This window comes from Miscanthus floridulus, chromosome 16 (assembly GCF_019320115.1).
Source record: "Miscanthus floridulus cultivar M001 chromosome 16, ASM1932011v1, whole genome shotgun sequence".
Lineage (NCBI taxonomy): Eukaryota > Viridiplantae > Streptophyta > Magnoliopsida > Poales > Poaceae > Miscanthus > Miscanthus floridulus.
The window spans coordinates 66,095,611-66,121,545 of record NC_089595.1 but is presented as its reverse complement, the minus strand read 5'-3'; the positions used below and the strand labels follow the sequence as shown (position 1 = coordinate 66,121,545).

At 47.5% G+C, this 25,935-nt stretch overlaps 1 protein-coding gene across 1 annotated transcript; it reads right to left on the bottom strand.

Annotated features, from left to right (window-relative positions):
* Nucleotides 1-1,257: 1,257 nt before the first annotated feature.
* Nucleotides 1,258-25,254, bottom strand: LOC136510762 (cysteine-tryptophan domain-containing zinc finger protein 5-like). Its single transcript, XM_066505108.1, is given in 16 exon segments — nucleotides 1,258-1,461; nucleotides 2,739-2,893; nucleotides 3,509-3,669; nucleotides 4,124-4,284; nucleotides 4,350-5,255; nucleotides 5,257-5,798; nucleotides 5,876-5,931; nucleotides 14,920-15,195; nucleotides 15,292-16,478; nucleotides 16,566-16,877; nucleotides 16,879-16,887; nucleotides 16,967-17,100; nucleotides 17,191-17,263; nucleotides 19,374-19,436; nucleotides 19,854-19,935; nucleotides 25,157-25,254. Coding segments are annotated over 16 exon segments (4,419 nt in total).
* Between the last annotated feature and the right edge of the window lie 681 nt (nucleotides 25,255-25,935).

Below are 25,935 nucleotides of genomic sequence, written 5' to 3'. Positions count from 1 at the left end.
GAGGTCGGGAGGAGATGTTGAAGATGTGCTGGAGGAGGAGCCGCCAGGTGCACTGGGGGCGGCGGCGGCGGCTGCGCGCTCCTTGGCTGCGCGCGCCAAGGCTTCGCTGGCGCGGGCAGCAGCGGCGTCGCGATCTCTGACGGCGGTTGCAACCTCCTCGGCCTGGGCAGTGCGAGCCAGGGCAGCCTGGCGCTCCTTGTCGAGAAGTTGGGCGGCGGCGTTCGCCTTCTCCTTGGCCTATCGTGCCGCGATCACGTCAGCGGTAACATCCCCAGACCTGGGAGAGGGCAGGGGAGTGGGAGACATGGCGCTGCACGGCAGAGGCCGACGCGCAGGGGTGTGCAGCGGAAGGGAAGACCTAAACCTAGGCGGCTGATACCATTAGGGCTAATAGGTCTCGGGAAACTGTGATGGATTGATATGGGTACATGGAATACATTATATAGGCAAAGATTAGGAAGGGTTTATAGAAACACCCAATCAACGGTGATCATTGCCTAACCAATAATCATCTACCATATTCCCTAGATGCAGCCCAGCCGATAGGCTTGGGCGCCAGGACCATGGCCAGCCCATAGGCGCCTATTCTAACAGAATGTAAATCTGTTAGAAATGGAATTAATCTTAAGGAGACTACATCTAGGAAAGGATACTTGCTTAGTGCATGATATTAGGGCTACAGAAATATTCTGTAGAAAAAACATTTCTGACATTTCATGTCAAGAAACAAACACACAAATGAGAAAGTCATTTGAGAGATTAGGACTGTGTAAAAACAGGGCAATATTCCAAAGAACGTAATATAACTGCGCAAATATTTCTTACCGCTCCAGCAGATGTATATTAGATTCCCATTGAGGACTCGGATTTGATCACTCACAAGACACCGAAACCAAGAATGTTGGATTTAGCAATTAACATTTGCAGGCTAATTATTGGTAAGACTCCCCTTTGCCAGTTTGGCACAAGACAAAACCATCATCTACAAGAAATACTTCTGGGCAACAAAAGTAGCAATATGACTTGGTAAAGAAACCCATTTTGGCAGTTTGGCGCTGGTCAAAATTGATCACCCACAAGATAATACCTCCATGCAACCAAGAGAAGCCAATGTGAATCCGTTCCGTTCACAACTGATTACTCTCTAAACTTGTTTACTTCTACATCCAGATTGGAGGAGGTACCAATGTATAGCACAAATGCCAAAGCAACCTTGTCATCATAAATCTCTATTCAGAGAGACCTATACTTGTTAGATTATTTACCATTTTCATGGTTGATAGACTCCAAAGAATGACGAATCAGTTGCAGCAATCCCTTGACATTATGAAAACTGAAATCAAGTACTTCCCTTACAAGAGCAACTTCATCCACCTGATTCTTTCCAATACCAGAAAGATAAGCTGAAAATGAAGTTTGCGATTTTCTGGTTCCCTCAAATGCATTATTTATGTCCTCTGCCTGTAAAAAGAAAAGAACATTCAGGAACTGGAATACTTACTCACAGGTCACAATATGAAGATACTGTACATTTAGCTCTGTTGTGTGCACCATTTCATGAAAATGTGGAATTATAACAAGCTTGTGATACAGAATCAAGGGCCATTGGTAGTGGATTATCTATGAGGAATAAATACCTAGTGAACACCTGAATGAACAAACGAATATCCAACAAACAGATTGAAGATTTTGCTAACATGGTACAGCAGAAATTGGTAGCTAGAGTACTACTTTGAAGTCACTTTCTTGTGACTGAGGGGAACTCTTTATAAATCTGAACCAGACTTGCATCACTAATAGGTGGGGGCCATCTGAAGGTGGGGAAGTATTAGAAGTGCAAACAAAAACTACAAAAGAGAGGCCAATTATTCTCCATGTATGAGGAAGTTTGCTGGCCAAACATTAAAGTCCATGCCCTTGGAGCATCTCCAAGAGTTTCCAAAACCCACTATCAATCTTGATGTTTTAGTACGATTGAAAAAAAAATGCTCTCCAACAACTCCCTAACTTAACTCCCAATCTTTTCGCACTTGGGAAAATCGACCCAGCCACGCGGAAATATATGCCTGCGTATCGATCAGCCAATTTAGAGGTGGAAGGATGTGAAGAATAAAGAGTAGGACATGGTTCCCAATGCAAATGTACAAGAGAGAAAAAATATAAAAGTGGTTAGGGTGATTTGGAAATAGTTCAGGATTCCTGCTGCAAAATTGCCTTCTATATTTTAGGAGCAGGATTTTGGAAACTGTTGGAGAAATTCAACAAATATACTCCCAACTTTTTTTAGCCACTTGGAAAACTCGTTGATTTACCAATTAACTTTTTAGGAACTATTGGAGATGCTCTTATATTATCCTAACCTCTAATATATTGGAAAAGGGCAGCAAGTGCCTTCAGAGATGACAAACAGGACATGCAGAACTGTGTATGCAAACAATTGCATAGGTGAACTATCTAAAAGGGGGGCCCATTGATGTATATGAATAAAGTTAAAAAAAAAGTCTGATGTGGAACAGACAGTTGCATATTCTGATATTCACAATGTATTTAGCATATTTCAATAACAAGATAATTGTGCACTTATCACTGTCATGCAACTTCCATAACTACACATCAGAAGAAGCTTCTGCGAGACTATTTATATATTAGCGAGAGAGAAGTTGCCGGATAGTTTACATTTTAACTGTTTGCATATACAAATCCTAGTGGTATAACTGAAAATGACATCAGGAACTTACATAAGAAAGCAATCCCATCAAGTGATGATTGTTCCGAGATATGGGGTTGCTAGCAATCTGAGGAGAGTATACACCCCTTGCAGAAACAGCCTTAGCAACTGTGCTCTGGTTATTTAAATTATCGATGTCTGAAGCGGAAGATGATGGAGACTCAGCTAGAAAAAGAAAAGGAAAATTTTTACAATCAGAATTTTAATCAAGATAAACTTAATTGCATTGATGTCACTCTAAATAAAGTGTAGGTTTGCACTGTTTCATACATCTGAAAGGTAGATTAGGCATCTACCTCTCTGAGCAAGAGATGCATTGAAAATTTGATGCAAGATTTACCAAATCTGTGCAAGGCTGAAATGCTAGAATCATTAGAAAACTTCTTTTACTTCATCACAATGCTAAGTTGCTAACTAGTGAAGTGCAAAAATATAACTTCTCAAGCCAAGATCTTGAAAAAAAACAATGCTACTTAATTATATAATATGATATAATATACTACAAATCAGATCCTTCAGAATTGCAGCATCCCCAATTTTTTAAGTTTAATTGAATAATTCATCATTCTAAATCCAGCTTGGTTTGAGAATGTGTCTGACCTTACAGACGAAAAGGATAATAAGATCAATCCATGAAAACTATTGGATGTTCTCATAATGAACAAACCCATCCTAAAGGACATTCCTCAAACAAAATAGGCTGTAATGACCCTAGAGGCTTGCTACATTCAAATTCAGAATTTCAGATACATGAGCCAAAGCATGTGTGAAAACAAAAACCTGGAGCAACCATCAAAGATGCTGCCTGCAATGGATGCCTATCTTTAATTACACCAGGACTTTTAAAGAAAGCAGCCTTCATATATGCCACTTCCACACATTTATATGCCAAAGCAACATTTGCCATTTTCTTGAGTCGCTCAAATTCGTGAGCGCAGAATCTGTTGAATACAACAAAGCCAACAGGAAGAGATTAGTTAATCATGCAACGCAAGTACAAATGACAAGGCACATTAGAGTCTTTATGTAACTTAAATTATGAAATGTCATCAACATAGGCTAAGAAAGGATGAAAGTTCTAACATGCTGAAGTCTATAACCGCATAAACAAGCATTTAATTTTTTTCAAGACCAACCAGGAGGAACTAGGAAACTTTTCATTAATAAGAAATAAGCACCTAACATGCTTCCACACCATCAAACAACTAATCTAGGCTCTCTTTATAGAGAATCCTCATTTATAAAATGGCCATTAACCAATATAATCAATTTTCCTTACAAGAAATAAAAATTGTTGTTGAAACTTGGTATAATAGACACAAATATCATAAAAAGAATGATAAATCAACTGTTGTCTAGACCTTAAAGAAATAAAACCATAAGGATGTTTCTTACCCACAGAGGTTTCCTGTTTCAGAATACAGTTTCATAGCTTGTACAGAATCCCCTTGTTTGGAGCTATCAACATTTGGAGTCTCGCACAGAGAAGCAACGTGGAGAAATTTCAGACCCGCCTCAAAGTACATGCTTGTACTCTCAAATTCATCCCCTTTTTCCTGCAACAAGAGAGGATTTTGAATGGGAACAGTAAAAATATAAGAAATGTTTTGAGCAATCAAACCTTAAGACGTTTAGACAAGTGCTTCAAATCTCGAGCTTCCTTCAGTAGAACAGATGCGCTTGTTAGATTTGAAGCATTGCCATTGAGAGTTACGTGCTTCCTAGTTTCCAAATTTCCGATAACAGCCTTTTCTATTTGTTTTGCCTTGTAAGAGGCATCACCATTTGATGCATTGATTAAGGATGGCTGCTGCTTGCTTCCTTTGACTGCAGATGGATTTGTTTTCTGGTCCTTATGTGGTATATTCCCTTTATCAGGCTTAATATTCCCATAAGTCAAGTTTGCATGGTCACCTTGGTTTGAACCGAAATGGGGCGGTGTTTTCCCATTCTGACGACCTGTTGGTTGCTTGTGACCATGGTTGTCATGTGATGAAAGGACATCTGTATTGATTTTATGTTCAGGATTCAACTGGACATTTCTAATACCGAGTCCAGAACCTTTGTTTATAAGGCATGCATTCATCACGTCTTGTTTATCTTTCAGCAAGTCCCTATCCTTCTGAACATGATGACCCACGTCTCCGTTAAAGCAACCAGAAATATGAGCCTTAGTTTTATCACAATCAGACCCAAGATCATAATTTCTGTTGGAGCATGAAGAATTTTTCTTCCCTGACTCCTGAGAATGCACATTTTCTGTAACTGTCCATGAAGAGCTTCTATATCGACCCAAAGGATTCTTATCAGAAGATCTCAAGGGTGAGGAAGAAACTGACTCTACAGGTGAGGCCCTCATTTCCTGAAAATCAGCTTTATACTTGTGGGAGTTAGACATCTTGGACGAACTCGAAGTTGCAGCTGTAGATGTTTGTGCACGATCAATTTTCCTCTTTGTGGTGCCTTCTGAGAGTGATGGATGCTGGAAATGGGTATTTTCATGAAGTTGCTCACTTAAACACTCTTTTGTCAGTAGATATCCTATCATCAACTCCACCAACAGTGCCTCTAGAATCGGTAGTTGTCCTATCTGTCTTTGACAACTTCAGTTCTGGCCTGGTTTTTTTCTTCACAGCATTAGTTTCACTAATATTTTGTTTTGTAATACCATTTGTGTCAGTATTGCTACAGCGTGGGTCCAGATCATGTTGGCTTGACTGCCTTTGTTTCAATTTTCTCTTCTTAATGGATGAGTCTCGAGGGCCAGAGTTCTCTGTATCTGATGTTTTAATGACCACATCTGAGAAGACTTTATCTTCACCATGAGAATGTTTACCTGATGAAGATAAAACATACTTTCCCATGCCAGGAGAAATACCACTGCGCTTCTGAATGTTTTTCAGAGTCTCACTAGCAGGACTACTTTTGCTTATTTCAAACTCAGAGGGCTGATGCTTCATCACAGGGCCATTGGATTCTTTCTTCATTTTCTTTGATGCTCTCAGGTTATCATGATCAACCCCTACACGGCTTCTCATTCGATGTACTTGATCTTTTCCAACAATTTCTCCTGCAGAAATGTGAACCATTAGAATCAAAACAACAGAAAGGTATTAGTGAACTTCAACAAAACATTAGGTGGGGCACCTTTATCTGATGATTCCACTAGCTTCCTTTTTTCCTTCAGTTTAGGGAAGTTTCTACTTGAAGGAGCGTCGGGGACCAATACTAGGGTACCCGAAGAGGAGGAGCTAATGACCATCAACATTAATTCATCCGAGCAGTTAAGAGCACGACTACGGCTCAAACCGACCCCCAGGCGCGCAAGCTCCGCCTCGCCCGACCTCTGGGGGAGGGCTCCTCCTCGCCCGACCCCCAGGCCACGGGCTCCGCCTCGCCCGACCCTTGGGTTTGCGCTCCGCTTCGCCCGACCCCAAGGCTCTGGGCTCCGCCTCACCCGACCGTTGGGTTTGCGCTCCGCCTCGCCCGGCCCTTGGGTTCGTGCTCCGCCTCGCCGGACCCCGAGGCCGCGGGCTCCACCTCGTCCGCTCTCTGGGGCGGGCTCCGCCTCGCCCGATGGGGTCCCATACCGCCGCCAACCATTCTGGGTCCAAGCATATGGGCCTGGGTCAAAACATTGACGTCAAGGAAGAGACCGGCATGCCCCGATGTAACCCGAGGCCACGACGGGCCATACCTGAGGATTCACATCAAGAACAGCGTCGGGCGTACCAGTGCTGTTCTGCCTAACCCTCGTACGAACACTGACAGGCACGTCGGATCACCACGACATCCACCAGGATGGAGTGGAGCGCCATGACCGGCAGACGACGCTTGTGCATGGCGCCGGTGACGGACAAGACCGCGACGTGGCACCGTCTCTTTTGACATCTACAGTGTCGCGCGGGACCCGCATGAAGGAGAAGGACCTGACAATCCTGAAGGCCTTCGGCTCTCTCTGTCTCGTTCTTCTATTTTCCTCCGCTGTAACCTGTGCTTTCCCCTTGCCTATAAAAGGGAAAGTAGAGCGCTCCATTGAGGGGCATCTGATAACCGATCGGATCGATTCAAGCCAGGTCCGAACAAACCCATCGAACCCCGAACACACGGCTGAGTAGTAACCGAGCTCTCTCAGCACCCGTTCACCCCTTTCACCAGAGACTTGGGACCCATCCCTCTCTCGCCCGTTTGTAACCCCTACTACGAACTTTCAGTGCTAGTAACACGAGCAGTAGCAACGAACTGGACGTAGGGACATTCTGTCCGAACCGGTATAAACCTCGTGTCCTCTTAGCACATCATCCGAGCCAGACGCGCAATATTAGAAATTTACTCGTCGGTGGTGACTCGAAACACCGACAGTTGGCGCGCCAGGGCCTTTTGCGCGTCTCGACATCAACACTAGGCCTCGAATGGCTAGTCACAACCTCAGCTGGGTCTCGGGCGCGCACATGCACTTCGGGGACCTGGACTTCAACGTCACGGCGGAGGGAGAGTTGGCAGTTGCTCCCACCGCCGCCCGACCTCTCCACTCCGCCAACTTCGACGCAATCGCCGAGGCGCTTGAGGAGCTGTAGCTGCACGCACCGGAGGCCCGCGCGGATAGTACAGAGGGGTCAGACTTTGTCCAATTGTTACATGAATGATTGCTCGACCTATTTGGCTAACTAAGTCCTCCGGGGGAGAACTATGCCCTCTATTCTGTCCGCCAGGTCCTGCGAAAGAGGAGCCACCGCCATCTCCATCTCCTCCAGCTCGTGGGCTTCATAGCCAGGCACGAAGCCATGGCTCATCGTCTCCAGGTCGATGTTGTCCCCGTAATGAGAACGAGCAATCACGAAGGATTGATTAACCCCGTCGTGAAGGGCGTTCCTCTCAAGCTGGCGCACCCTCGCCATGATCTCGACAGCGCGGGCCGCGAGCGAACTGGTCCCCTCCGACCTCACCACCTCCATGTCATCGCAGACCACTCTGAGGGTGGCGCTTAGGATACTGAGCTCGTCGTTCACTGCCTGAAGATTCCTCCTCGCCTTGGCGAGGTCCATGGCCAGCCCGACAGAAATGCTTTCGGCCTCCAGCTTCTGGGCCGTTGCGTTTCCAAGCTCGGCCTGGAGGGAGCCGACCCTCTGCTACGTGTCGTCGCGCTCCAGGTTGGCCTGGTCACGCTCTTGGAAGGCCTGGTCGCGCTCTTCGCGAGCCACGCCACGCTCCGAGTGGAGGCTCTCCGTGGTTTGGAGCAGCTCATCCCGCTCTTTGCGCAGCCGAGCGACCGTCGTGGCATCCAGGCTCGCCTTCTTCTCCATGGCCGCGAGCTTCTCCTCGGCCCCTAGCTTCAGCTCCTGTTCCTTCTTGACCTCGGCTAGAAGGTCGAGGATTCGCTGGCGGATCTCGGTGTCCTTCTGGAGCAGCTCGTCCCGCTCCTTCCTGACCTTGGCGGCCTCCTCGTCATCCCTCCGCGATCTCGCTGACAGGGCCTCGAACGTCCTCTCGACCTCATCAGCATGCCGACGGGTCTCGGCCACCTTCGACCGAAGATTGTCTACCTCCTCGGTAAGGGGGGTCAGCTCGGCCATTCTCTCCTGGGCAGCAACAAGCTGAGCGGTCACCTCCCCGCATAGCCGCGCCTCCTCGACGAGGCGGTCATAGGTTTCCTTCTACTCATGAAGGAACCGAGATTTCCCTCGGCTGCGAGCGATATGCGACTGAAAGGAGATGATGGTCAGAATACAAAAATATATAGAGAAAGAAAAGGGCGAGAAGCAGGGTCAAGCGAATACCCGGCCATGGGGAACGACAAGGTCGCGTAAGGCACCTCGGACGTGGTCCAGGGCTTCGAGCACGGACGCGATCCCCACATCAAGGCTCTCCCGCTCCACGCTCTCAGCGGCGGCGTCGAGAGTGAAGAGCGTCGATGTTGGATCCCCCGGACTCACCCAACGGAGCAGGGGTTCGCTTCGCACAGGTGAGTCGCTACCCACCGACATCAGGGCCAGGGACGGCTCCCCGTCGGCCCCGATCGCCGCTGATCCTCCTCGCCGTGACGTCCCCACTGAAACACTCCCTCCAGCAACGGGAGGGGTCAGCGATACGAACGCTGACTCCTCTCCCAGCACCACGACCTCCAGGGACCCCTCGGTCGCATCCCCTCGTCCGGCCCATGCCAGACGCCGTCACCTGGGCCACCGATGGCGCGGGTCGCGCCGATTCCTCAGGCGCCGCCACGACAAGGCCCGGCTGTGACCCGCCTGTCACAGCCGCCGCCACCTCCGCCTACGTCGGCAGAGTCTCGACCGACTGCATCATGCCCGTCGCGAGTGCGGTCAGCAGCCCCGTCCACCCTGTCGTCGGCAGCGGTATCGCCGCCATCGCCGGCTGCTCCGCGACCTCCGAAGGCATCCCTTCAGCCCTCGTGTCCGTCCGTCCTACCGAGGGCACGAGCGCCACCTTGGGCGACGTCTGACCGGTCGGCGACGCAGTCACACTGGCACCGCTCCCGCCCGAAAAGGGCGCAATGCCAACCAACGGCTGCTGCCTCGCTTGAAGGGTGACGCTCTTCTTTGGCGCCAACACCAAAGAATAACGCTGCCTCCCGACGCTACAATAGACGAAAAGCATGAGTCGCGATAAAATCTGACCAAAATAGGGGAAAACAGACGAGCTGATGACTCACCTCAGCGCCGTTGGACGACAGATACGTTTGGGGGGTGAACCCCCCGATCTCTGCTCTGCCTTGTCGGGGCGAGGCCGTTTTGAGCCCGCCCCCTGCTCTTGGGCAGAGGGGCTTGCTCCCCTTGGATCTTGGGGCGCGACGGTGGAGTCCTCTGCTGGCACCTCAAGCGCAGCAGCAGAGCCGTCCACCCCTATTGGCTCCTAGGGCAGGCCGATGGTATGGCTCATCTTCGTCGGCTCCCCGGACGTGCCCTCCCCTCCGTGGAACGGGGAGGGTGCCGACCCCTGCAAGGATGAACCGATATCTATCAGCACATCCTCATTCTCTAGGCCGTCCCACTCGATGTCATCGACTACCTCGTCATCGTCTCCATCATCATCATTGTCGTCGCTATCAGTGTCCTCCCCGCGCTCCCGTGTCTGTAGCTTCCGCTGCTTCTTCTTCCTCTTGTCCTCCTTCGCCTTCCTCAACCGCTCGCCCTCGGCGTGATTCGCCGCCCTCATAGACGAATCCCTCGGCAACGGAGCCAGGTGTTCCGTGAAGATGAGGCCCCTCGGCTGGTCACGCCCCTCTCAAGGTTAGTATCAAGAAGTTGAGAAATCAATTGAAAAGGAGGCATGAGGAGGGGAAACTTGCGAAGACGACGTGGCCTGATTCCAGCCGCATCGGGTGCCCCGACACCGGGTAAACAAAATCTAGGGGGGCACCTACACCATCCTGTGAGGGCTCCATTGCCTCCTTGATGCGTTGTGCTATCTTGGAGTTGGGGAGCACCCCCTCGGCGAGCGTCGTTCCATCGAACGACGCCTCGGGCGCCATCGCGTACAGCGGGAGCGCACGCGTCATCAGCGGCGCCACCCTCCTTGCGTGGTAGGCCCCGATGATGCCTGACCCCTTCAGGATGTGGATGGTGGTGATGTGGTCCTGGATTTTCTTCTTGTCCTTCTCCAGGACACCCCACTTCCTCCACGACTCTGGGGCCTCTTCGATCAGGCGCCCGGTGAACTCCGGTAGAGGGGCGGCGGCGTTGTTCTTGAGGTAGAACCACTGCGAATGCCACCCCTTATTGGACGTTGACAACCGCATCGACGGATACTCGCCGACCCATTTGTTCCGGAGTTCGATGCCAGCGCACCCCATCGGCATGTGCAGCTCCTGCCTGCCGCTCTTCTCCCTCTTCTTCTGGAGAGTGACGACGAAGAAGTACCTCCACAGATCGAAGTGAGGGATGATCCCCAGGAATCCCTCGCACAGGGCGACGAACGTCACCATATGTTGGATCCCGTTGGGATTGAGGTGTTGTAGCTCGATCTTGTAGTAGTGCAGCAGCCCCCGAAGAAATCTGTGGGCGGGTGTCGCGAACCCACACTCATGGAAGTGGACGAATGACACCACATAGCCATCGGGCGGCGATGGCATATCCTCCTCACCGGGCAGCAGCCACTCCTCGGCCAACATCCACGCATGGAGAAGACCACGACGGACGAGACCTTCCATGCGCTGGAAGGTGATGTCGGAGCGGCACCACGGATCCATTAGAGTTGGGGGCGGTTGGATGTGGGCTCGATGGCGGTGGTGATGCGGAGACGGGGAAACCTAGGCGATTGATGGCGGCGGTCGTGGCTCTGGAGGCAAGGATGCAAGGTATGGAACCCTGGGGCGAACCCTTTGGTTTTATAGGGGCGATGGATGCGAGGAGACCAACCGTCCGCCTAGATCTCTGCGCCTACCATGATCTACCACAACGACCCGCCGTGGGAAGTGCGCACGCAATCTCTATCAGTTCCCTCGGAAAACTCACCAGACGTTTTACCTCTCCGAACGGGCTATGACTCGTCACAAGTAAGAGGAATACGGATCAAAAACACCTCTACGGCCCGCCTGGACCTAGGAGTTCAAAGGTTGGCCCATCAACGGATTTAACAATCGCTCCAGGCACCCTTAGGATAAGGGATGGAAAGGGATGGGTCCGCAAGCGGCCAGTACCTAGGCGCATGAGCGCCACGGGCATCCCAGCCCACAATCGAGTCGCAGCTAGGTACGATCCATGGTTTTTTCCTGAAGAAAGGCAGAGAACCCTCGGGACCGGTCGAACGGACTCGAGAATTATATGGATTAACCGCTGAGAATCTAAAGCTGGTCACCAAGCTGGCCCTAGCCGGATCCCCATGAACGGTATGCCAGGACCCCACTTGAACTAGCCAGCTAACAACACACCAAATCTCACGGCCATACCCGCAAAGGGTTCGACCCTGACGGGAGGGAATCACCATCCCTTGGACATGCCGTGGGCGACAAAAGAGGGCCAGAGCCCTCGGAGTCCTCTCGTTCGGAAAAACCTCCGAAGGAGTATTCTACTCCTCCGTAGGCTTGGGGGCTACTGTCGGGGACCAATACTAAGGTACCCAAAGAGGAAGAGCAAATAACCATCAACGTTAATTCATCCGAGCAGTCGAGAGTGCGACTACAGCTCTTGCCAACCCCTAGGTACGCAAGCTCCGCCTCGCCCGACCTCTGAGGGCTGGCTCCGCCTCGCCCGACCCTTGGGTCCACGCTCTACCTCGCTCGACCCTCGGGTCCAAGCTCCGCCTCGCCCAACCCTTGGGTTCGCGCTTCGCCTCGCCTGACCCTCGGGACCAAGCTCTGCGTCGCCCACTGGTAGGGCTCCGCCTCGCTCGACCCTTGGATCCGTGCTCCGCCTCGCTCGACCCCTAGGTCCGCGCTCTACCTCGCCCGACCTCTGAGGGCAGGGCTCCGTCTTGCCTAACCCTTGGGTCCACGCTCTGCCTCACCCGACCCTTGGGTTCACGCTCTGCCTCGCCCGACCTCTGAGGATAGGGCTCCGCCTCACCTGACCCTTGGGTCCGTGCTCCGCCTCGCCCGACGGAGACCCATACCGCCACCAACCACCCTAGGTCCAAGCATATGGGTCTGGGTCAAAGCTCTGAAGCCAGGGAAGTGACTGGCATGCCTCGATGTAGCCCATGGCCCATGACAGGCCATACTTGGGGGTTTACGTCAGGAATAGCGTCGGGCGTACCGGTGCTGTTCTGCCTAACCCCCATACAAACACTAACGGACGCGTCAGTTCACCATGACGTTTGCTAGGACGGAGTGGAGCGCCATGACCGACAGACGATGCCTACACATGGCGCCAGCGACAGATAGGTGAAAGGTCCTAATATGGCTAGAGGGGGGTGAATAGTCTATTTAAAAATCTACAAATCAACTAGAGTAATTTGATTAGTATGACAAATAGCGAAATACAAACTTGCTCTAGCTCTACATGGGTTGCAAGCCACCTATCCAACAATTCTAGTTGCAATGATTACTAGGCACACAACTTGCAATGTTACTACTCACTAAGAGCTCTTAATCTTGCTACTCTAAAGAGCTCCACTAGATGAACTTAAAATAACACAGCAAGCTCTCAATTCTAATTACACTAAAGCGCTTGCCACAACTAATTTGCAAGAATATAAATGAGTGAGTAGGGTAATTATATCGCCGTGTAGAGGAGTGAACCAATCACAAGATGAATACTAAATCAATCACCGGGAGAATACCAAAGGGCACGAGACAACCAATTTTTCTCCCGAGGTTCACGTGCTTGCCGACACGCTAGTCCCCGTTGTGTCGACCAACACTTGGTGGTGCGGCGGCTAAGAGGTGTTGCACGAACCTCGTCCACACATATGGACACCGCAAGAACCTACCCACAAGCGAGGTAACTTAATGACACGAGCAATCCACTAGAGTTACCTTTTGGCTCTCCGCCGGGTAAGGCACAAAATCCCTCACAATCACCACGATCGGAGCCGGAGACAATCACCAACCTCCGCTCAACGATCCTCGCTGCTCCAAGCTATCTAGGTGGCAGCAACCACCAAGAGTAACAAGTGAATCCCGCAACGAAACACGAATGCCAAGTGCCACTAGATGCAATCACTCAAGCAATGTGCTTGGATTCTCTCCCTATCTCACAATGATGATGAAACAATGATAGAGATGAGTGGGATGGCTTTGGCTAAGTTCACAAGGTTGCTATGTCAATGCAAATGGCCAAGAGGGTGAGCTTGAGTTGGCCATGGTGCTTAAATAGAAGCCCCCATGAAATAGAGCCATTGTACCCCTTCACTGGGCACAACACGGGGTGACCGGATGCTCCGGTCAGTTCGACCGGACACAGGACCCCAGCGTCCGGTCGCCCGATGCTTGCCACGTGTCATCGGCTTCAAACGCCGATCGCCTGATCTCAACGGTCAAGTGATGACCGTACGCGTCAGTTAGAAAGTGACCGGATGCAGGACCCCAGCATCCGGTCGTTTCTAGTAAGGTTCCAAACGTGAAATTTCACGACCGGACGCGTCCGGTCATGCTCGACCGGACTCACCCGGCGTCCGGTCACTCAACGTTTCCTCTATGCACCTCATGTCAGCGTAGGTCAGCACTGACCGGACTCAGACCATGAGCGTCCGGTCAGTTTACATGCCAGCGTCCGGTCACAAGACTGAGACCGTGTGCTTACTGCTGTCACTGACCAGACTCTGAACCCAGCGTCCGGTCACTGCACCACCAGCGTCCGATCACTCTGTGAACCCCTGTCTTTTCTGTATAGGGCGCCGGTGAAGTTTCTAACCCTTGCTCAAATGTGCCAACCACCAAGTGGATCACCTTGTGCACATATGTTAGCACATTTTCACAAGCATTTTCAAGGGTGTTAGCACTCCACTTGATAACCGCATTTCAATACGAGTTTCACCCCTCTTAATAGTACGGCTATCTAACCTAAATGTGATCACAGTCGCTAAGTGTCTTGATCACAGAAACAAAATGGCTCCTACTATTTATACCTTTGCCTTGAGCCTTTGATTTTTCTCTTTCTTCTTTTCCAAGTTCAAGCATTTGATCATCACCATGTCATCACCATCGACATGAGCTTCGTCATTGCTTCATCACTTGGAGTAGTGCTACCTATCTCATAATTACTTTGATAAACTAGGATAGCACTTAGGGTTTCATCATTTAATCAAAACCAAACTAGAGCTTTCAACAGGGCCACGACGAGAAGCTATCCCTGTCGACGTCCATAGGGTTGGCAGGGCCCACATAAAGGAGAAGAAGGACCCAGCGATTCTGAAGGACTTCTTCCTCTCGTTCTCTCCTCTTCCTCCACTATAACCTGTGCTCTCACTTGGCCTATAAAAGGGAAAGCAGAGAGACCGAATAGAGGGCATCGAACACATCGCAACAGATCGGACCAAGGATCCGAACTCGACTCGACTCAACTCGAATCGGAACTCATCGCAACACACACCACCAGAGACTTGGGACTCGTGTCTCTCTCGACCGTTTGTAACCCCTACTACGAACTTTCAGTGCTAGTAACACGAGCAGCAGCAACGAACTGGGTGTAGGGACATTCTGTCCGAACCAGTATAAACCTCGTGTCATTTAAGCACACCATCCGAGCCAGACGCGTAATAGTAGAAATTTACTCGTCGGTGGTGACTCGAAACACCGACAAGGAGCATGTAGCTTCTTTGAGGGCTTTGACATACCAGCTGAGTCCAAAGTATTTGCCACATTGGCTCCATCAAGGGAACCTTTCAGCTTCCCCAGTGAACTGGACTGTATATTTCCCTGAAAAGTTGGAGCAATAGTTGCGCCTATGCCTGACATAGCATTATCATGACCACCATCCTTAATGTTATTTTCAGGTTCAGGAACCATATAAAGTGCCCGAAGGGCTCTTGTGGTCTCGCCTTCAGTTATTTTGCAGCTATTCATTCCAGGCCTACAATAAGATGCAAATACCAAAATAAACACACTTATAAACCAAATAAAGCATTTAACTATACTTGCAAGAAATGAACAAAGTGGATGAACTTACAGCCAACTCTGCATGCTACACCGCCATTTTTTGGGAAGTATATCTGGATTCATCCCATAGGGTAAAAGGCGCCAATTCTCACACTTGTCACAGCACACCCATTGTTCATTTATTAAAATGGGTTCCGGAGCAGTCAGGGTTGCGGATGATTCCGTAGTCCCATTCCTATATACTAATGGCAAAGGATCTGATTTCTCATCAAACATGGCAGAGATATTGGGGTCACCATCATTTCCAACATCTGGCTTGTTACCAATCTCCCCAGATGAGATGGTCTTTTTTTCAAGCCTCACACTCTTATCTGTTGGATATGAATTAGCCAAATCAATTCTATGGTCTAAAGTATAATCCTTATCTTCACCAGAAGATTTTCTGTCCATGTTGTCATTCAATTGTTTCTTTGTCTTGAACTTGAGCTTCTTCCCAGACGCTTGCGGAGAGGAAGCTTTCTTCTTCTTCCCTTTCATCATCCCTAAAGAATTTCTATCAACATTTCCTACCATGACAGCCATGGAATCTGCACTAAAAAGGCCTCCATTTTCCTTGCTTTTGTACTGAGATGGTTCATCTTCCATATCCAATACTTTTCCTCTGTCCCTCTCCAGTGACAAAGTTTTGTTGGGAATGTTTTGCAACTGACTTGAACTGGCACAAGGTTGATCATTGTACTCATCAGAATCACATTTGTTTTTACAAGAGAATCCATGATCAAGCAAAGGCTCTTCCTTACTGTTTTTGTTCTTGTCACTAATGTGTCCTTTTGATGGACCATTTTTCGATCCCTTCACTTTATCTGAAATCCCACCTGTAAATTTTGCTGAGTCCTCGACTGAATGTTCGATCTTTACAATTGTAGGTATGAAGTTTGAACCAGTATCATCTAAAACATCCTGTAAAGGCTTAGTTTCCTTATTCACAGCAAGTGGTTTGTTAACTCTGGATTTTGAACTCTTGAAATTGGGAGTACTGTCTTTCTTTCCATCAGACTTGATTTCCTTGGTACACTTATCTTTGTTATCCAGAATAGCAGAGAGTGTATGGCCCAAGTCTCCGTGCAATTCTACTTTGACTTGAAATTCAGGTGCTTCTTGTTTTACCATCACTTTAGGCTTTTGTCTCAATTCTAGAACATTTCCAGTGAGGGGTGAGAGCAAGTGTCCTCCAGGAATAAAATGGCAGGCCATTATCTGTTCAAACAACACAATGCATTAACTCTTAAAAAAAATCAATCGTACAAGGCTATCCACAATAACACGGACAGGGTAAAACTTAACCTCAAATATGGTACGCGGAGATTCATCAGGCAAAACTTCGGGCACCAGAGCCCCAGCAGTCTCATCTAGGTTGTCTTCTGTAGATGATGAAGGGGAAATGTCTAGGCCCAGGCCACTATATATAGCAGCAGTATTTCTTGGCAAACTTTTATTGCTGTTCACCTTGATACGTATTTTCGGTGCTTTCTGCTCAGAACCATTGACTGCTCTGTTTAGCATCTGTTGAGAAGGATTGCCATCATTCTCATTGGATATTCGACAGTAGTCATTTTTCCTGCTGCTGTCTAATTCGGTCTTAACAAAATGGTTCTTTTTGCGCATTCTGGAAGCACATTGTAATATTGTCACATGTAGGCAGCAATCCTAGTAAGTCAATATATGTAAAATTTTGTAAAGTGTACCTCTGTTGGCACATATGGTGATCTAGAGGCACTGCCATGGTTTTTTGGATCTTCAGTGTTCCTGTATTGAGGAAAGCCCAAAGGGGAACGTGGGTATGTTGGCAAGAACGAACCATGGCATCCATACATCGAACCTATATGTAGCGTGAACAATTTTTCACATAAGCCAATACAACATCATAACTCAACAGAGCAAACAGGTTGGCAATTTTTACTCCTCTTACCCAAATTCGTATGAGTTATTTCACCTTCGAATTTCTTGCGTAAATGACCCAACACATTTTGAATTATTTCATCCTGTAAATAATACAACATGCTTTAGTCTTTTAGCGCAAGGAACATAGTTATAAGTAAAAGTTTAAAGGCTGAACATCCAGAAGGATGAAACTGTACTATGAGAGTGTATACTAATACTAAAAAGATAAAGCATGTATGTAAAAGGACAAAGCAGTTTCTTGAAGTATAGACAGGTATGGGGCAACAAAGTTAAATGCACTATCAATAGAAGCAGTGAAGCATAAGCCTAGAAGGAATAATTCATCCCTCAAAATACCCATTATCACTTACATAATTATTGAGGTAACCCCAGGACTATCATATAACAAATATATTAAATCCCTTGAATCCAAACAAACCTGTATGAGTTACCTCCCCACGTAACTTAGATGTACAATCAACTCCCTCACTCTTAAGAACTGAAAGCTGGACTCAAAATCCACTTGTGAACTGTAAACTGTTGACTACATGGTATTTTTAACCCAAAACACTTCACTTGGACACAGGAACTTAAGCAGCACAATAAAGTAAGAAATGTCAATGTACCAATAGTTATCAATGACGAATCAAATTCCAGAATAAGAATGGACATACCATATAATATTGCATTTCAAATGAAAAAATAATAATCTTTGTACACCATAATAGTAGTGTTTGGATAGACATGGAAATTAGAAATAAAAAACCCACTATTTTGTTTTATTGCAATAGTTTTCTTTCTTTGTTCCTCTTTGGTTTACATGGCTCTTTTCTTGTTGGGTTTCAATTAGCCTGACCCAACTAGCTTGAACTACTGACTCTTTTGTTGTAGTAGTGTCCCCCACACAAATCCTATTGAGCTAAAAAGCTAGAAAGTCCTACATCAGTCAAAAAAAAAGGAAAATGAGTTGAAAATATGAATAAATAAATTCCAAAGAAAAAATCAGAGTATAAGAGACAATTTGTGTCTATATGTTGCCTCCAGGCACTGATCTCGACAGCAGAAATTGATTCGTGTGGACCTATAAATTGTAAAGTACAAGGGCCTACCAAAATACATGGTTATTTTTCCTTCAGTATCAGTTCATTGGTCCCCACATAGTGGAATAAGAAGTCCATACAGTTTACTATTAAAAAATAAAATAGCAAACTACTTCAAGTTTTAGTCAAATATCCCTCATTAGTCATACAGAACTATGTAACTAAGGTGATTATGGTATCATTAAAGTTAACATAGTTAGGGGGGTATATTTTTGGAGCATGAGCTTGCATAAATAGAATAATCGAAAAACTGCAAAAGAAACTTGAAACTTTTTGCCAGTTCATACATAATCATGATAACATAGCAGAGTTTTCACCAAGCAGGCCAGGTAACGGAAAACCAGCCAAAAGCAAATGAAAACGGAAAATGTGCACGTGAACCAACCGTACAAACTATACTACCGCCAATCACCAGCTAACTTGTCCCAGTGACCTGCTAAATCTAGCACTGAAATTAAGAAGGCTTCGTAATTCACCCAAGGGGTACCATAAATTGCTGTAAACTAGTGCTACTACTCAGGGATTGCAGAAGTAACTACGAACTAGTCTTGCATTCTCACGTCGGCTCGGATACATTGCCAGGTAAGTTAACAGGTTAGGCAAACAAATCCGAATACCCCCACAGAGGCCAGCAATTAACTCGCAGAATCTAAACACCCCCTCACCCCCACCCCCCACACACACACATTCTCTTCACACAACATTTATGTTAGATTGAAAAAAACAATCACGCATTCATGCCAATCAGTGATGACCTCAAATCCACAGAAAAATCGACCTAAATCTGCATTGCCACAAAGTACTTATAATCGGCGTGTTGGTTGGTTGGTTTCTGGACTGATTTGGGTTGGCTGATGCTGGTTTGTTGTGAGAGGAAAACACTGTTGGCTGGTTAAATAAGTCTGGCTGAAACCAACAAGCGAACGAGGTGAATAAACGTAACGCAGAATAAAACAAAAAATAATCGCAACGCTGCGACAATTAATAATAAATAATCACCTCGGCACGAGAACGCATTCGCACACCGCCATCTGATAAGCCATTCATTCATCCAATACAATCCCCCCACACACGAGAAAAAAAGGAAGACGGGAGCTGAGAACGTTCTTACGACGTAGGTGAGCGCGTCGGGTACAACCAGCTCGAGCTCGCCCTCCTCGTGTGGCAGAACCGCCTATTCTAATGCCTCTAAGGAGTGCTCGTCTTCCATTAGACATTAAGCACCCAAAGGAGAACACTAAATTACTCGGTTTCGTCGGGCACACCCCAGGGGAGAACCCGAAAATCCACATTTTCGCCATCAGGATCACAAATGAGAGAATAAAGCTTACATCATTCTTAACCATTTCTTACATTGCTTTTAGTACAACATCAGAGTATAATATTTATTACTATAACAGCAGAATGTAATTATATTATCAGAGTTATGAATAATTTAATGTAACAGCGGAATATAAACATGTGATCAGAATTACAGCGGAAATAAATATCTATTCATGAAATGATAAAGCATTGATATATAAACTATGACAACATATTATAATACTTTCGTTTATAAAAGCTTTTGGTGAGAGTTATAAATAACAACTACAATCGCAGCGTAAAGGAAATCCTCGCTGAGCCCACCAGGAGGAATCCACACACAAAGGTCAGCTTTAGCCTCCACCTGTCGCCTGCAACATGGGGAATAAAACCCTGAGTACTCAATTATACTCAGCAAGACTTATCCGACAGGAGAAAAGAAAAGACTCCAAGGATATGCAAGGCTATCTGGCTTGTGGGTTTATTGCATTAGAAGGAAGCATTACTAAGCGTGCGTCCTTATATTCGATTTTTATTAATAGCTGCATTGGTTCATTAACTAACCAGTCTATGTAAGCACCTGTACTACTTTCAAGCAGGTGGTAAACAATCAGATTTCCTTTTTTCATCTTCCATCTTTCAGTTCTTACTACGATGCTAAACCGTAAACAAGCCGTACTGGATTTCTCGGCGATTCACGAATCAATGCCCCCAGCTGGGTACCCCAAAAACACACGCCCCGCTTGTACCCCAGGCACAAGCAGGACCAACCCATCACTCTCCTGTCCCGGGTGTCCAGGTCCCCGTCCAAACTGGGACTCCAAGCCCCCGCCCCTGAGTCCCGGACTCAGTGCGGTGCAAGGACCTCCTCCGCCAAAATAAAACCCTAATAGTCGGTCCGGAAAGAGCCGGATCCGCGACAAGAGAGCAACAAGTCTTCCAAGCGCCCATACACAAGTATGTGCTCGGGATAATAAGTCTGTGACCTGCCTAGAGCCTAATACAACGATCGGTCCTTAACCGACCAGACAGGGAAAACAGTGTAACCAAGCCATGCCCCGCATCCACGGCGACACAACCTCTTACACCCACCAATACCCAAACCATATCCCTGCCCGGTCATCATTTTCCTTTCCACCATTTATATTTTACAAGTGATAATAGTCAAATAATATATTTCCTATCTCTCGCGAGTGACAGGCAATCACTCGACTTCTACCGGAGTCCTGTAGCATAGCATTTTACACGATCCTGTCATACTAGTAAGACTCATAGGATAAAGATATATATGCAAGTGGGTTTCATTCAACTCCTTAAAACTTAATGCACAAATATAATTTAAACTGCAGAAAAGTAGGGGTTATGCACCGGGGCTTGCCTGGGTAAAATATAACCAAAAGTTAGAATTCCATCTTCATGATATGATTCCTGGCACCATCTTTTCAGCTACTCCAGTTGATACCATCGATCCACCGTCGTTCCTGTTATGATATGTATTGATACAAATGCATAGCTATAAATAATCCACGGCAGCCGAATTTCTTAGAAATCCAATCACGCTTCCAAAAGTACCATTTCTCCAGCAACTCCTGATGACTCCGCAATCCAGGGATGTCCCTCCGTCGGCGTCGAACTCGCGGTACTCGGCAAACAGACATAAATAAATATTCACATAAATTCAACTGCGTTCCAAAAATTATGAAACTTTATGGATAGGTAGGGTTCGATTTTAGATGAATTTAGGAAGAAGTGATGGAATCGGAGTTAGCATAGTGGAGATATTAATTGTGCAAGGTGGCCGCTAATTAATCACGAGGAGAGTAAATGAAACGTGATTAGTGGCCACGTGCTGCTGCTGGTTTAGTAGAAAGGAAAAAGGAATAAAGAAATGGGTGGAGTGGGTTAATGGCTCACGACTCTTGACTTTATGTGAATAGGAGCTGAGTTGGTTCTCGGCTTTGCTACTAGCACATGCATAGGACAAGCTGCTGCTGTGGACTAAACAAAGAGTAGAGCGGGTATACGGCTAGGACTCTTCAAGAGAGACACAGAGAGCACCGGGCATTTGTTCTCCTCAGCTCGTCCGCCATGGACAGCTGCTGGACCTTCGCCTGATGGCGATTCTGGCCATGACTTCCAAATCCAAGGGCATGGGGAGGTAGAAGGGAGGTAGGGGATGTATGGGGACTATCTACCTTGGTCTATTGCTGCTTGAGGAAGGAGATCAATAGACGCAGCTTTCATGGGCAAGAACAGAGAAACTTGATTTGAGAGAAGCAAGTGAGCAGCGGAGCGGAACGGCTCGGCGTATCCTTTTAAAGGCAGGAGACGCGGGGATGGAATTAAGCAAGAGGAGGATAAGGAGGACGATGAGAAGGTTAGGCATGGCTACTGTGAATGACTAGAGAAGCATAGGCCCAACAACGACGCGTCGTAAGGTTAGTGGCTAACTAGCTTGCTTAAAGGTAATAAAGCGCTGCTTGTGCACGACGTGATGCTCGAATAAACAATGTTTTCTGCAGCGAACGATGTTTTCCATGGTGAACAGTGTTTTCCACAGTGCTACAGAGATTCTGTGGTGCTACATTGGTTCTACGGTGCTACAGTGCCCGGAGTGCAAGACACAGTGAACCGTGTTTGGATTTCAGGCGATGGACATGAGTGGTCTTTGGTCTTTCGATGTGTCAACTTGGCTAGTTGATTCATGATGGACTTGGACTCGAGTGTGTCCTTGTCGTGCCAACGGGGCTGATCAGCAATAAAGAGTGTATGTGTGCTAATTAAATTAAGAAGGGAGAAGGAGAAGATCATTCACAGACTAGCTCAAGACGAACAAGCAAGGAGACACGTGCGGGCTCGGTTACTTAAACACGACGCTAGGACGACCAGGCCCAATGTGGCCGGCAGGGCGTGCCGGTTGGCACGGACAAGACCGCAGCCGCAGAGATAAGCAAGGTAGGCAATCAGAGAAATAGAGACAAGCAGTGAGGGAGGGAAAACAAGGAGCGGCTCGGCAAATGTAGACAGAAGTAATCAAGTCAGAGAGGGAAACAAAGCAAAAGCCAGGGAGCATGGATGCGGATGGATGAGGAGACTTTGCAATGCAGCGAATTGCAGGGCCACGATGAGAACGAGACAGTGATCAAAAGTAATGCCAGGCGAGTACGTTGCACGGCGGAAAAATAAATGAAGCTGTTGTACTCTCTTTCTCGTTAGTTAGTGCTTAACAAAATAAACCTGTGAGTTTATATATATGTATCGTTCTATTTATTAATGGATTTTATTTTATTTATAAAAGTTGATTTTCATGCTTAATCTAACCGAACAAACCATTTGCTAGAATCGTCGTCAAACATTCCTAAATATTTCTACGCACTGAGTAATTTAACTTGGGCGTTTATTCGAGTCCACAAAACTAGGTCACCAGATTCGCTTATCGCCTCAAGTACATTTTAAACTAAAAACATGAGAAACTCGCTTTGAAAATTTTACTTAGGCCTAAATTGCGGTGCTAAACGAGATCGTAACACCAGGGGTGTTACAACCAACCCACCTTAAAAAGAATCTTGTCCTGAGATTCGAAGCAAGAACCAGAAGAGGGGAACATGCTATCTCATTCCGTAGATTAGGGATTACACAAAATATTACACGACTTCGAATACTAAACCACACAGGTATCTAGGGATACATGGTTAAGAGCAACCTGGTACAACTGAGACTTAATCCAGAAGTCAAGATAGACGAGGACAATGGAGAAACAACAAGATAATGATTATCCAAAACATGGCGTAGCACCAACAGATCCAAAAACAGTCAACGGAGAAGTAAAACATCGTGAACCCTAAGGTTGACTACCCCAAGGGAACTTAAACTTCTTCGATGAACCGGATCCTTTCTTCTCCTTAGATTACACCATCACCTCAGACTGACGAACCTAATTCCACAAGTGACAACTGGATCACGTAGCTCTGCTCCGAATGCGAGGGAATTTGGAATGAAGAAGAAGAGCAAGGACCAAGGGCATCTTATAGTGGCGAACGGAGGTGGAGCGTAGCACACCGGAAGTGGAGATAGCATGGATGAGGTACAAAGATAGGTCATGCTGTGGAGATAAACATGGCCATGGTGCACTCCCTGCACAAGCGGCAGAGGGGGAAATAAAGGAGAGGAGAGGGGAAGGGGTCCACTCAACGAGGCAGGCGTGCGAGCTGTTGTGTCACCAAAAGAAGAAGGAAGGAGAGGGAAGGGGAAATGAGGGGGGGTCCGGTACGGGGAACGACGGTGCGGGGTAGAGAGCCGACCGGACGCTAGGAAAAGGAAAAGTGCACAGTGCACAAGGACGGCGAGTGCGGCACAATGCTGCGGCCACGCGAGAAAGGGAAGCTAAAGGGCCCGACACAGATGGCGTTCGCAGGGCATGCAGCGAAATAACCTGGCATACATAGCGTGGTCAACTAAACATAGGGCTTGGGACATGACATCCACTCAGGCTTTTACAAGCACTCCCTACTACTCGAGACTATCCTTCCTTACTACTCTTCTTTTCTTTCCTTTACTCGACCACGTCCGTCTTTCATGTAGACTGAGACCATATCATACTTTCTTCCTCCGAAACCATCTCCTCTTGTTTACCTTGAGAGAACACTATGTCATCAACCCATTGTGGATTTCCCGTTTGAACACCTGAACATTTCCAAGGAAATTATTTGTAGCAAAAGTGGTATGGCAGTGTAACTTGGTAAAGGTACTTGGTCAACAACCTCGATACCAACGCGTGCCGAGCAGCGTCACCATGTGGCAGCTGTTCCATAGGGAGCCCTCGGTGTCGTCGCGGCACCATAAGCTATTAACCAGGCAACTACTACCAATTTACACGCCATGAAGGCGGTGGGGTCATAGACCACAGAATAAAGGGAGTATTGCAAGGGAAAAATTCAAACAACGAAGGTTCCCTCCACAACAAGGGACAAGGAATTCAAATCCAATGGTGGATTTGTTTTAAAAAAAGATTCAAGTGTTCTGCTGAGATATCCACAATTAGCCGATATAGTGTCCTATATTATCCAATCACGGCTGGTCTGTTGGCATCCAAATAGTAACTTCTCTTGCAACCCGCTTAATATCGCCCATGAAACTCTTAAGCACATCTAACGAACTTAAGGTAGATGAACGCAATAAACACAGTGAACTAAATAAAATGCATGTTCCAATGGTCTTATACGGGTAGATCATATAGGCATTCAGGCTCCCATTCACGATACAACATTCATCTTCCCTACTGGCGGATGAACATCAACGGCAAGAATACAATACCGAAGGACAGTGACAAAAAGCACTACTACTTCGGGTATAGCATCCCAAGATAACTAATCTACATCTTCTCATGGCAATGGCTGAGTGAGAGGAACCAAGGGTTTTGCTTCTAACACTTCCGACGGTGGAGGTGCTGGCGGTTCTACATCACCGGTTCTCCTTCTCTCTGGTGGGTGGATAGGGATCCCTTCCAAGATCGGGGCATCCTGCCTTTCAGCAGCCAGCGTCCTTTGCTTGGCCCTAGTGACAAGATAGGCCTCACATAGCTAATGGACATGCCTGTCTTCAGCCTCCTTCAGAGCTTTCGACATGGCAGTTTCCCGGCTCTCAGCAGCTACAGCACTGGCATGCGCTTCAGCGAGCTGCACCTCGAGCATCTGGGTGAAGATCTTGGCTTCCTCGGCTCGCTGGAGGCAGATCCTTAGTTCAAAGGCTTGCTGGTCATACTACTCATCCAGAGCAAGCAGGTACGTGGTCAAGTGCACCATGGTTGGACTGTCCTCTTACGCATCTCGCCCTTGCAAAGCCTCCATGCGAGCCTTCCATGCCTGCCGATTCCCGTCCAAAGGTGGAAAGAACTGCATGGGGGTATGGGCAATGGGCTCCTCATAGATCTGGCAGAGGTACCGCAAGGCTTTGCGGGCCACAACCTGGTAGGTGTCGATGAAGCAAAACCCGGTTGCGGTCACACTCCAGGCTTCAGTGAGGTCGAGGAACTCCTCACTCTTCCTGATGTAGACGCTAACCTCACACCGCTCAGTGCCATGCTCCTCATACTCACGGCCCTCATACTCGGGACGATCTTTGACTCCGAGCTTTTACAAGGTGGCATGTAGGATTTTGGGAAAACCCTCAACATTCAGGCAATAGCTACTAACCCAGGCTCCTGCCATCTCCGGCGGTGGTTGTGAGGAAGGCTGAGCAAAAAGCTTGCTCAAAGGAAAAGCTGGACTAGCTAAAGTGCACCAAGTGGTGATACCAAGGCTAACACAAGCTCTGCTTATAAAGGCAGAGCGTTCAGTGGTCCTGGCGCAGTCTACCAGGGTTCCTACGTGGGA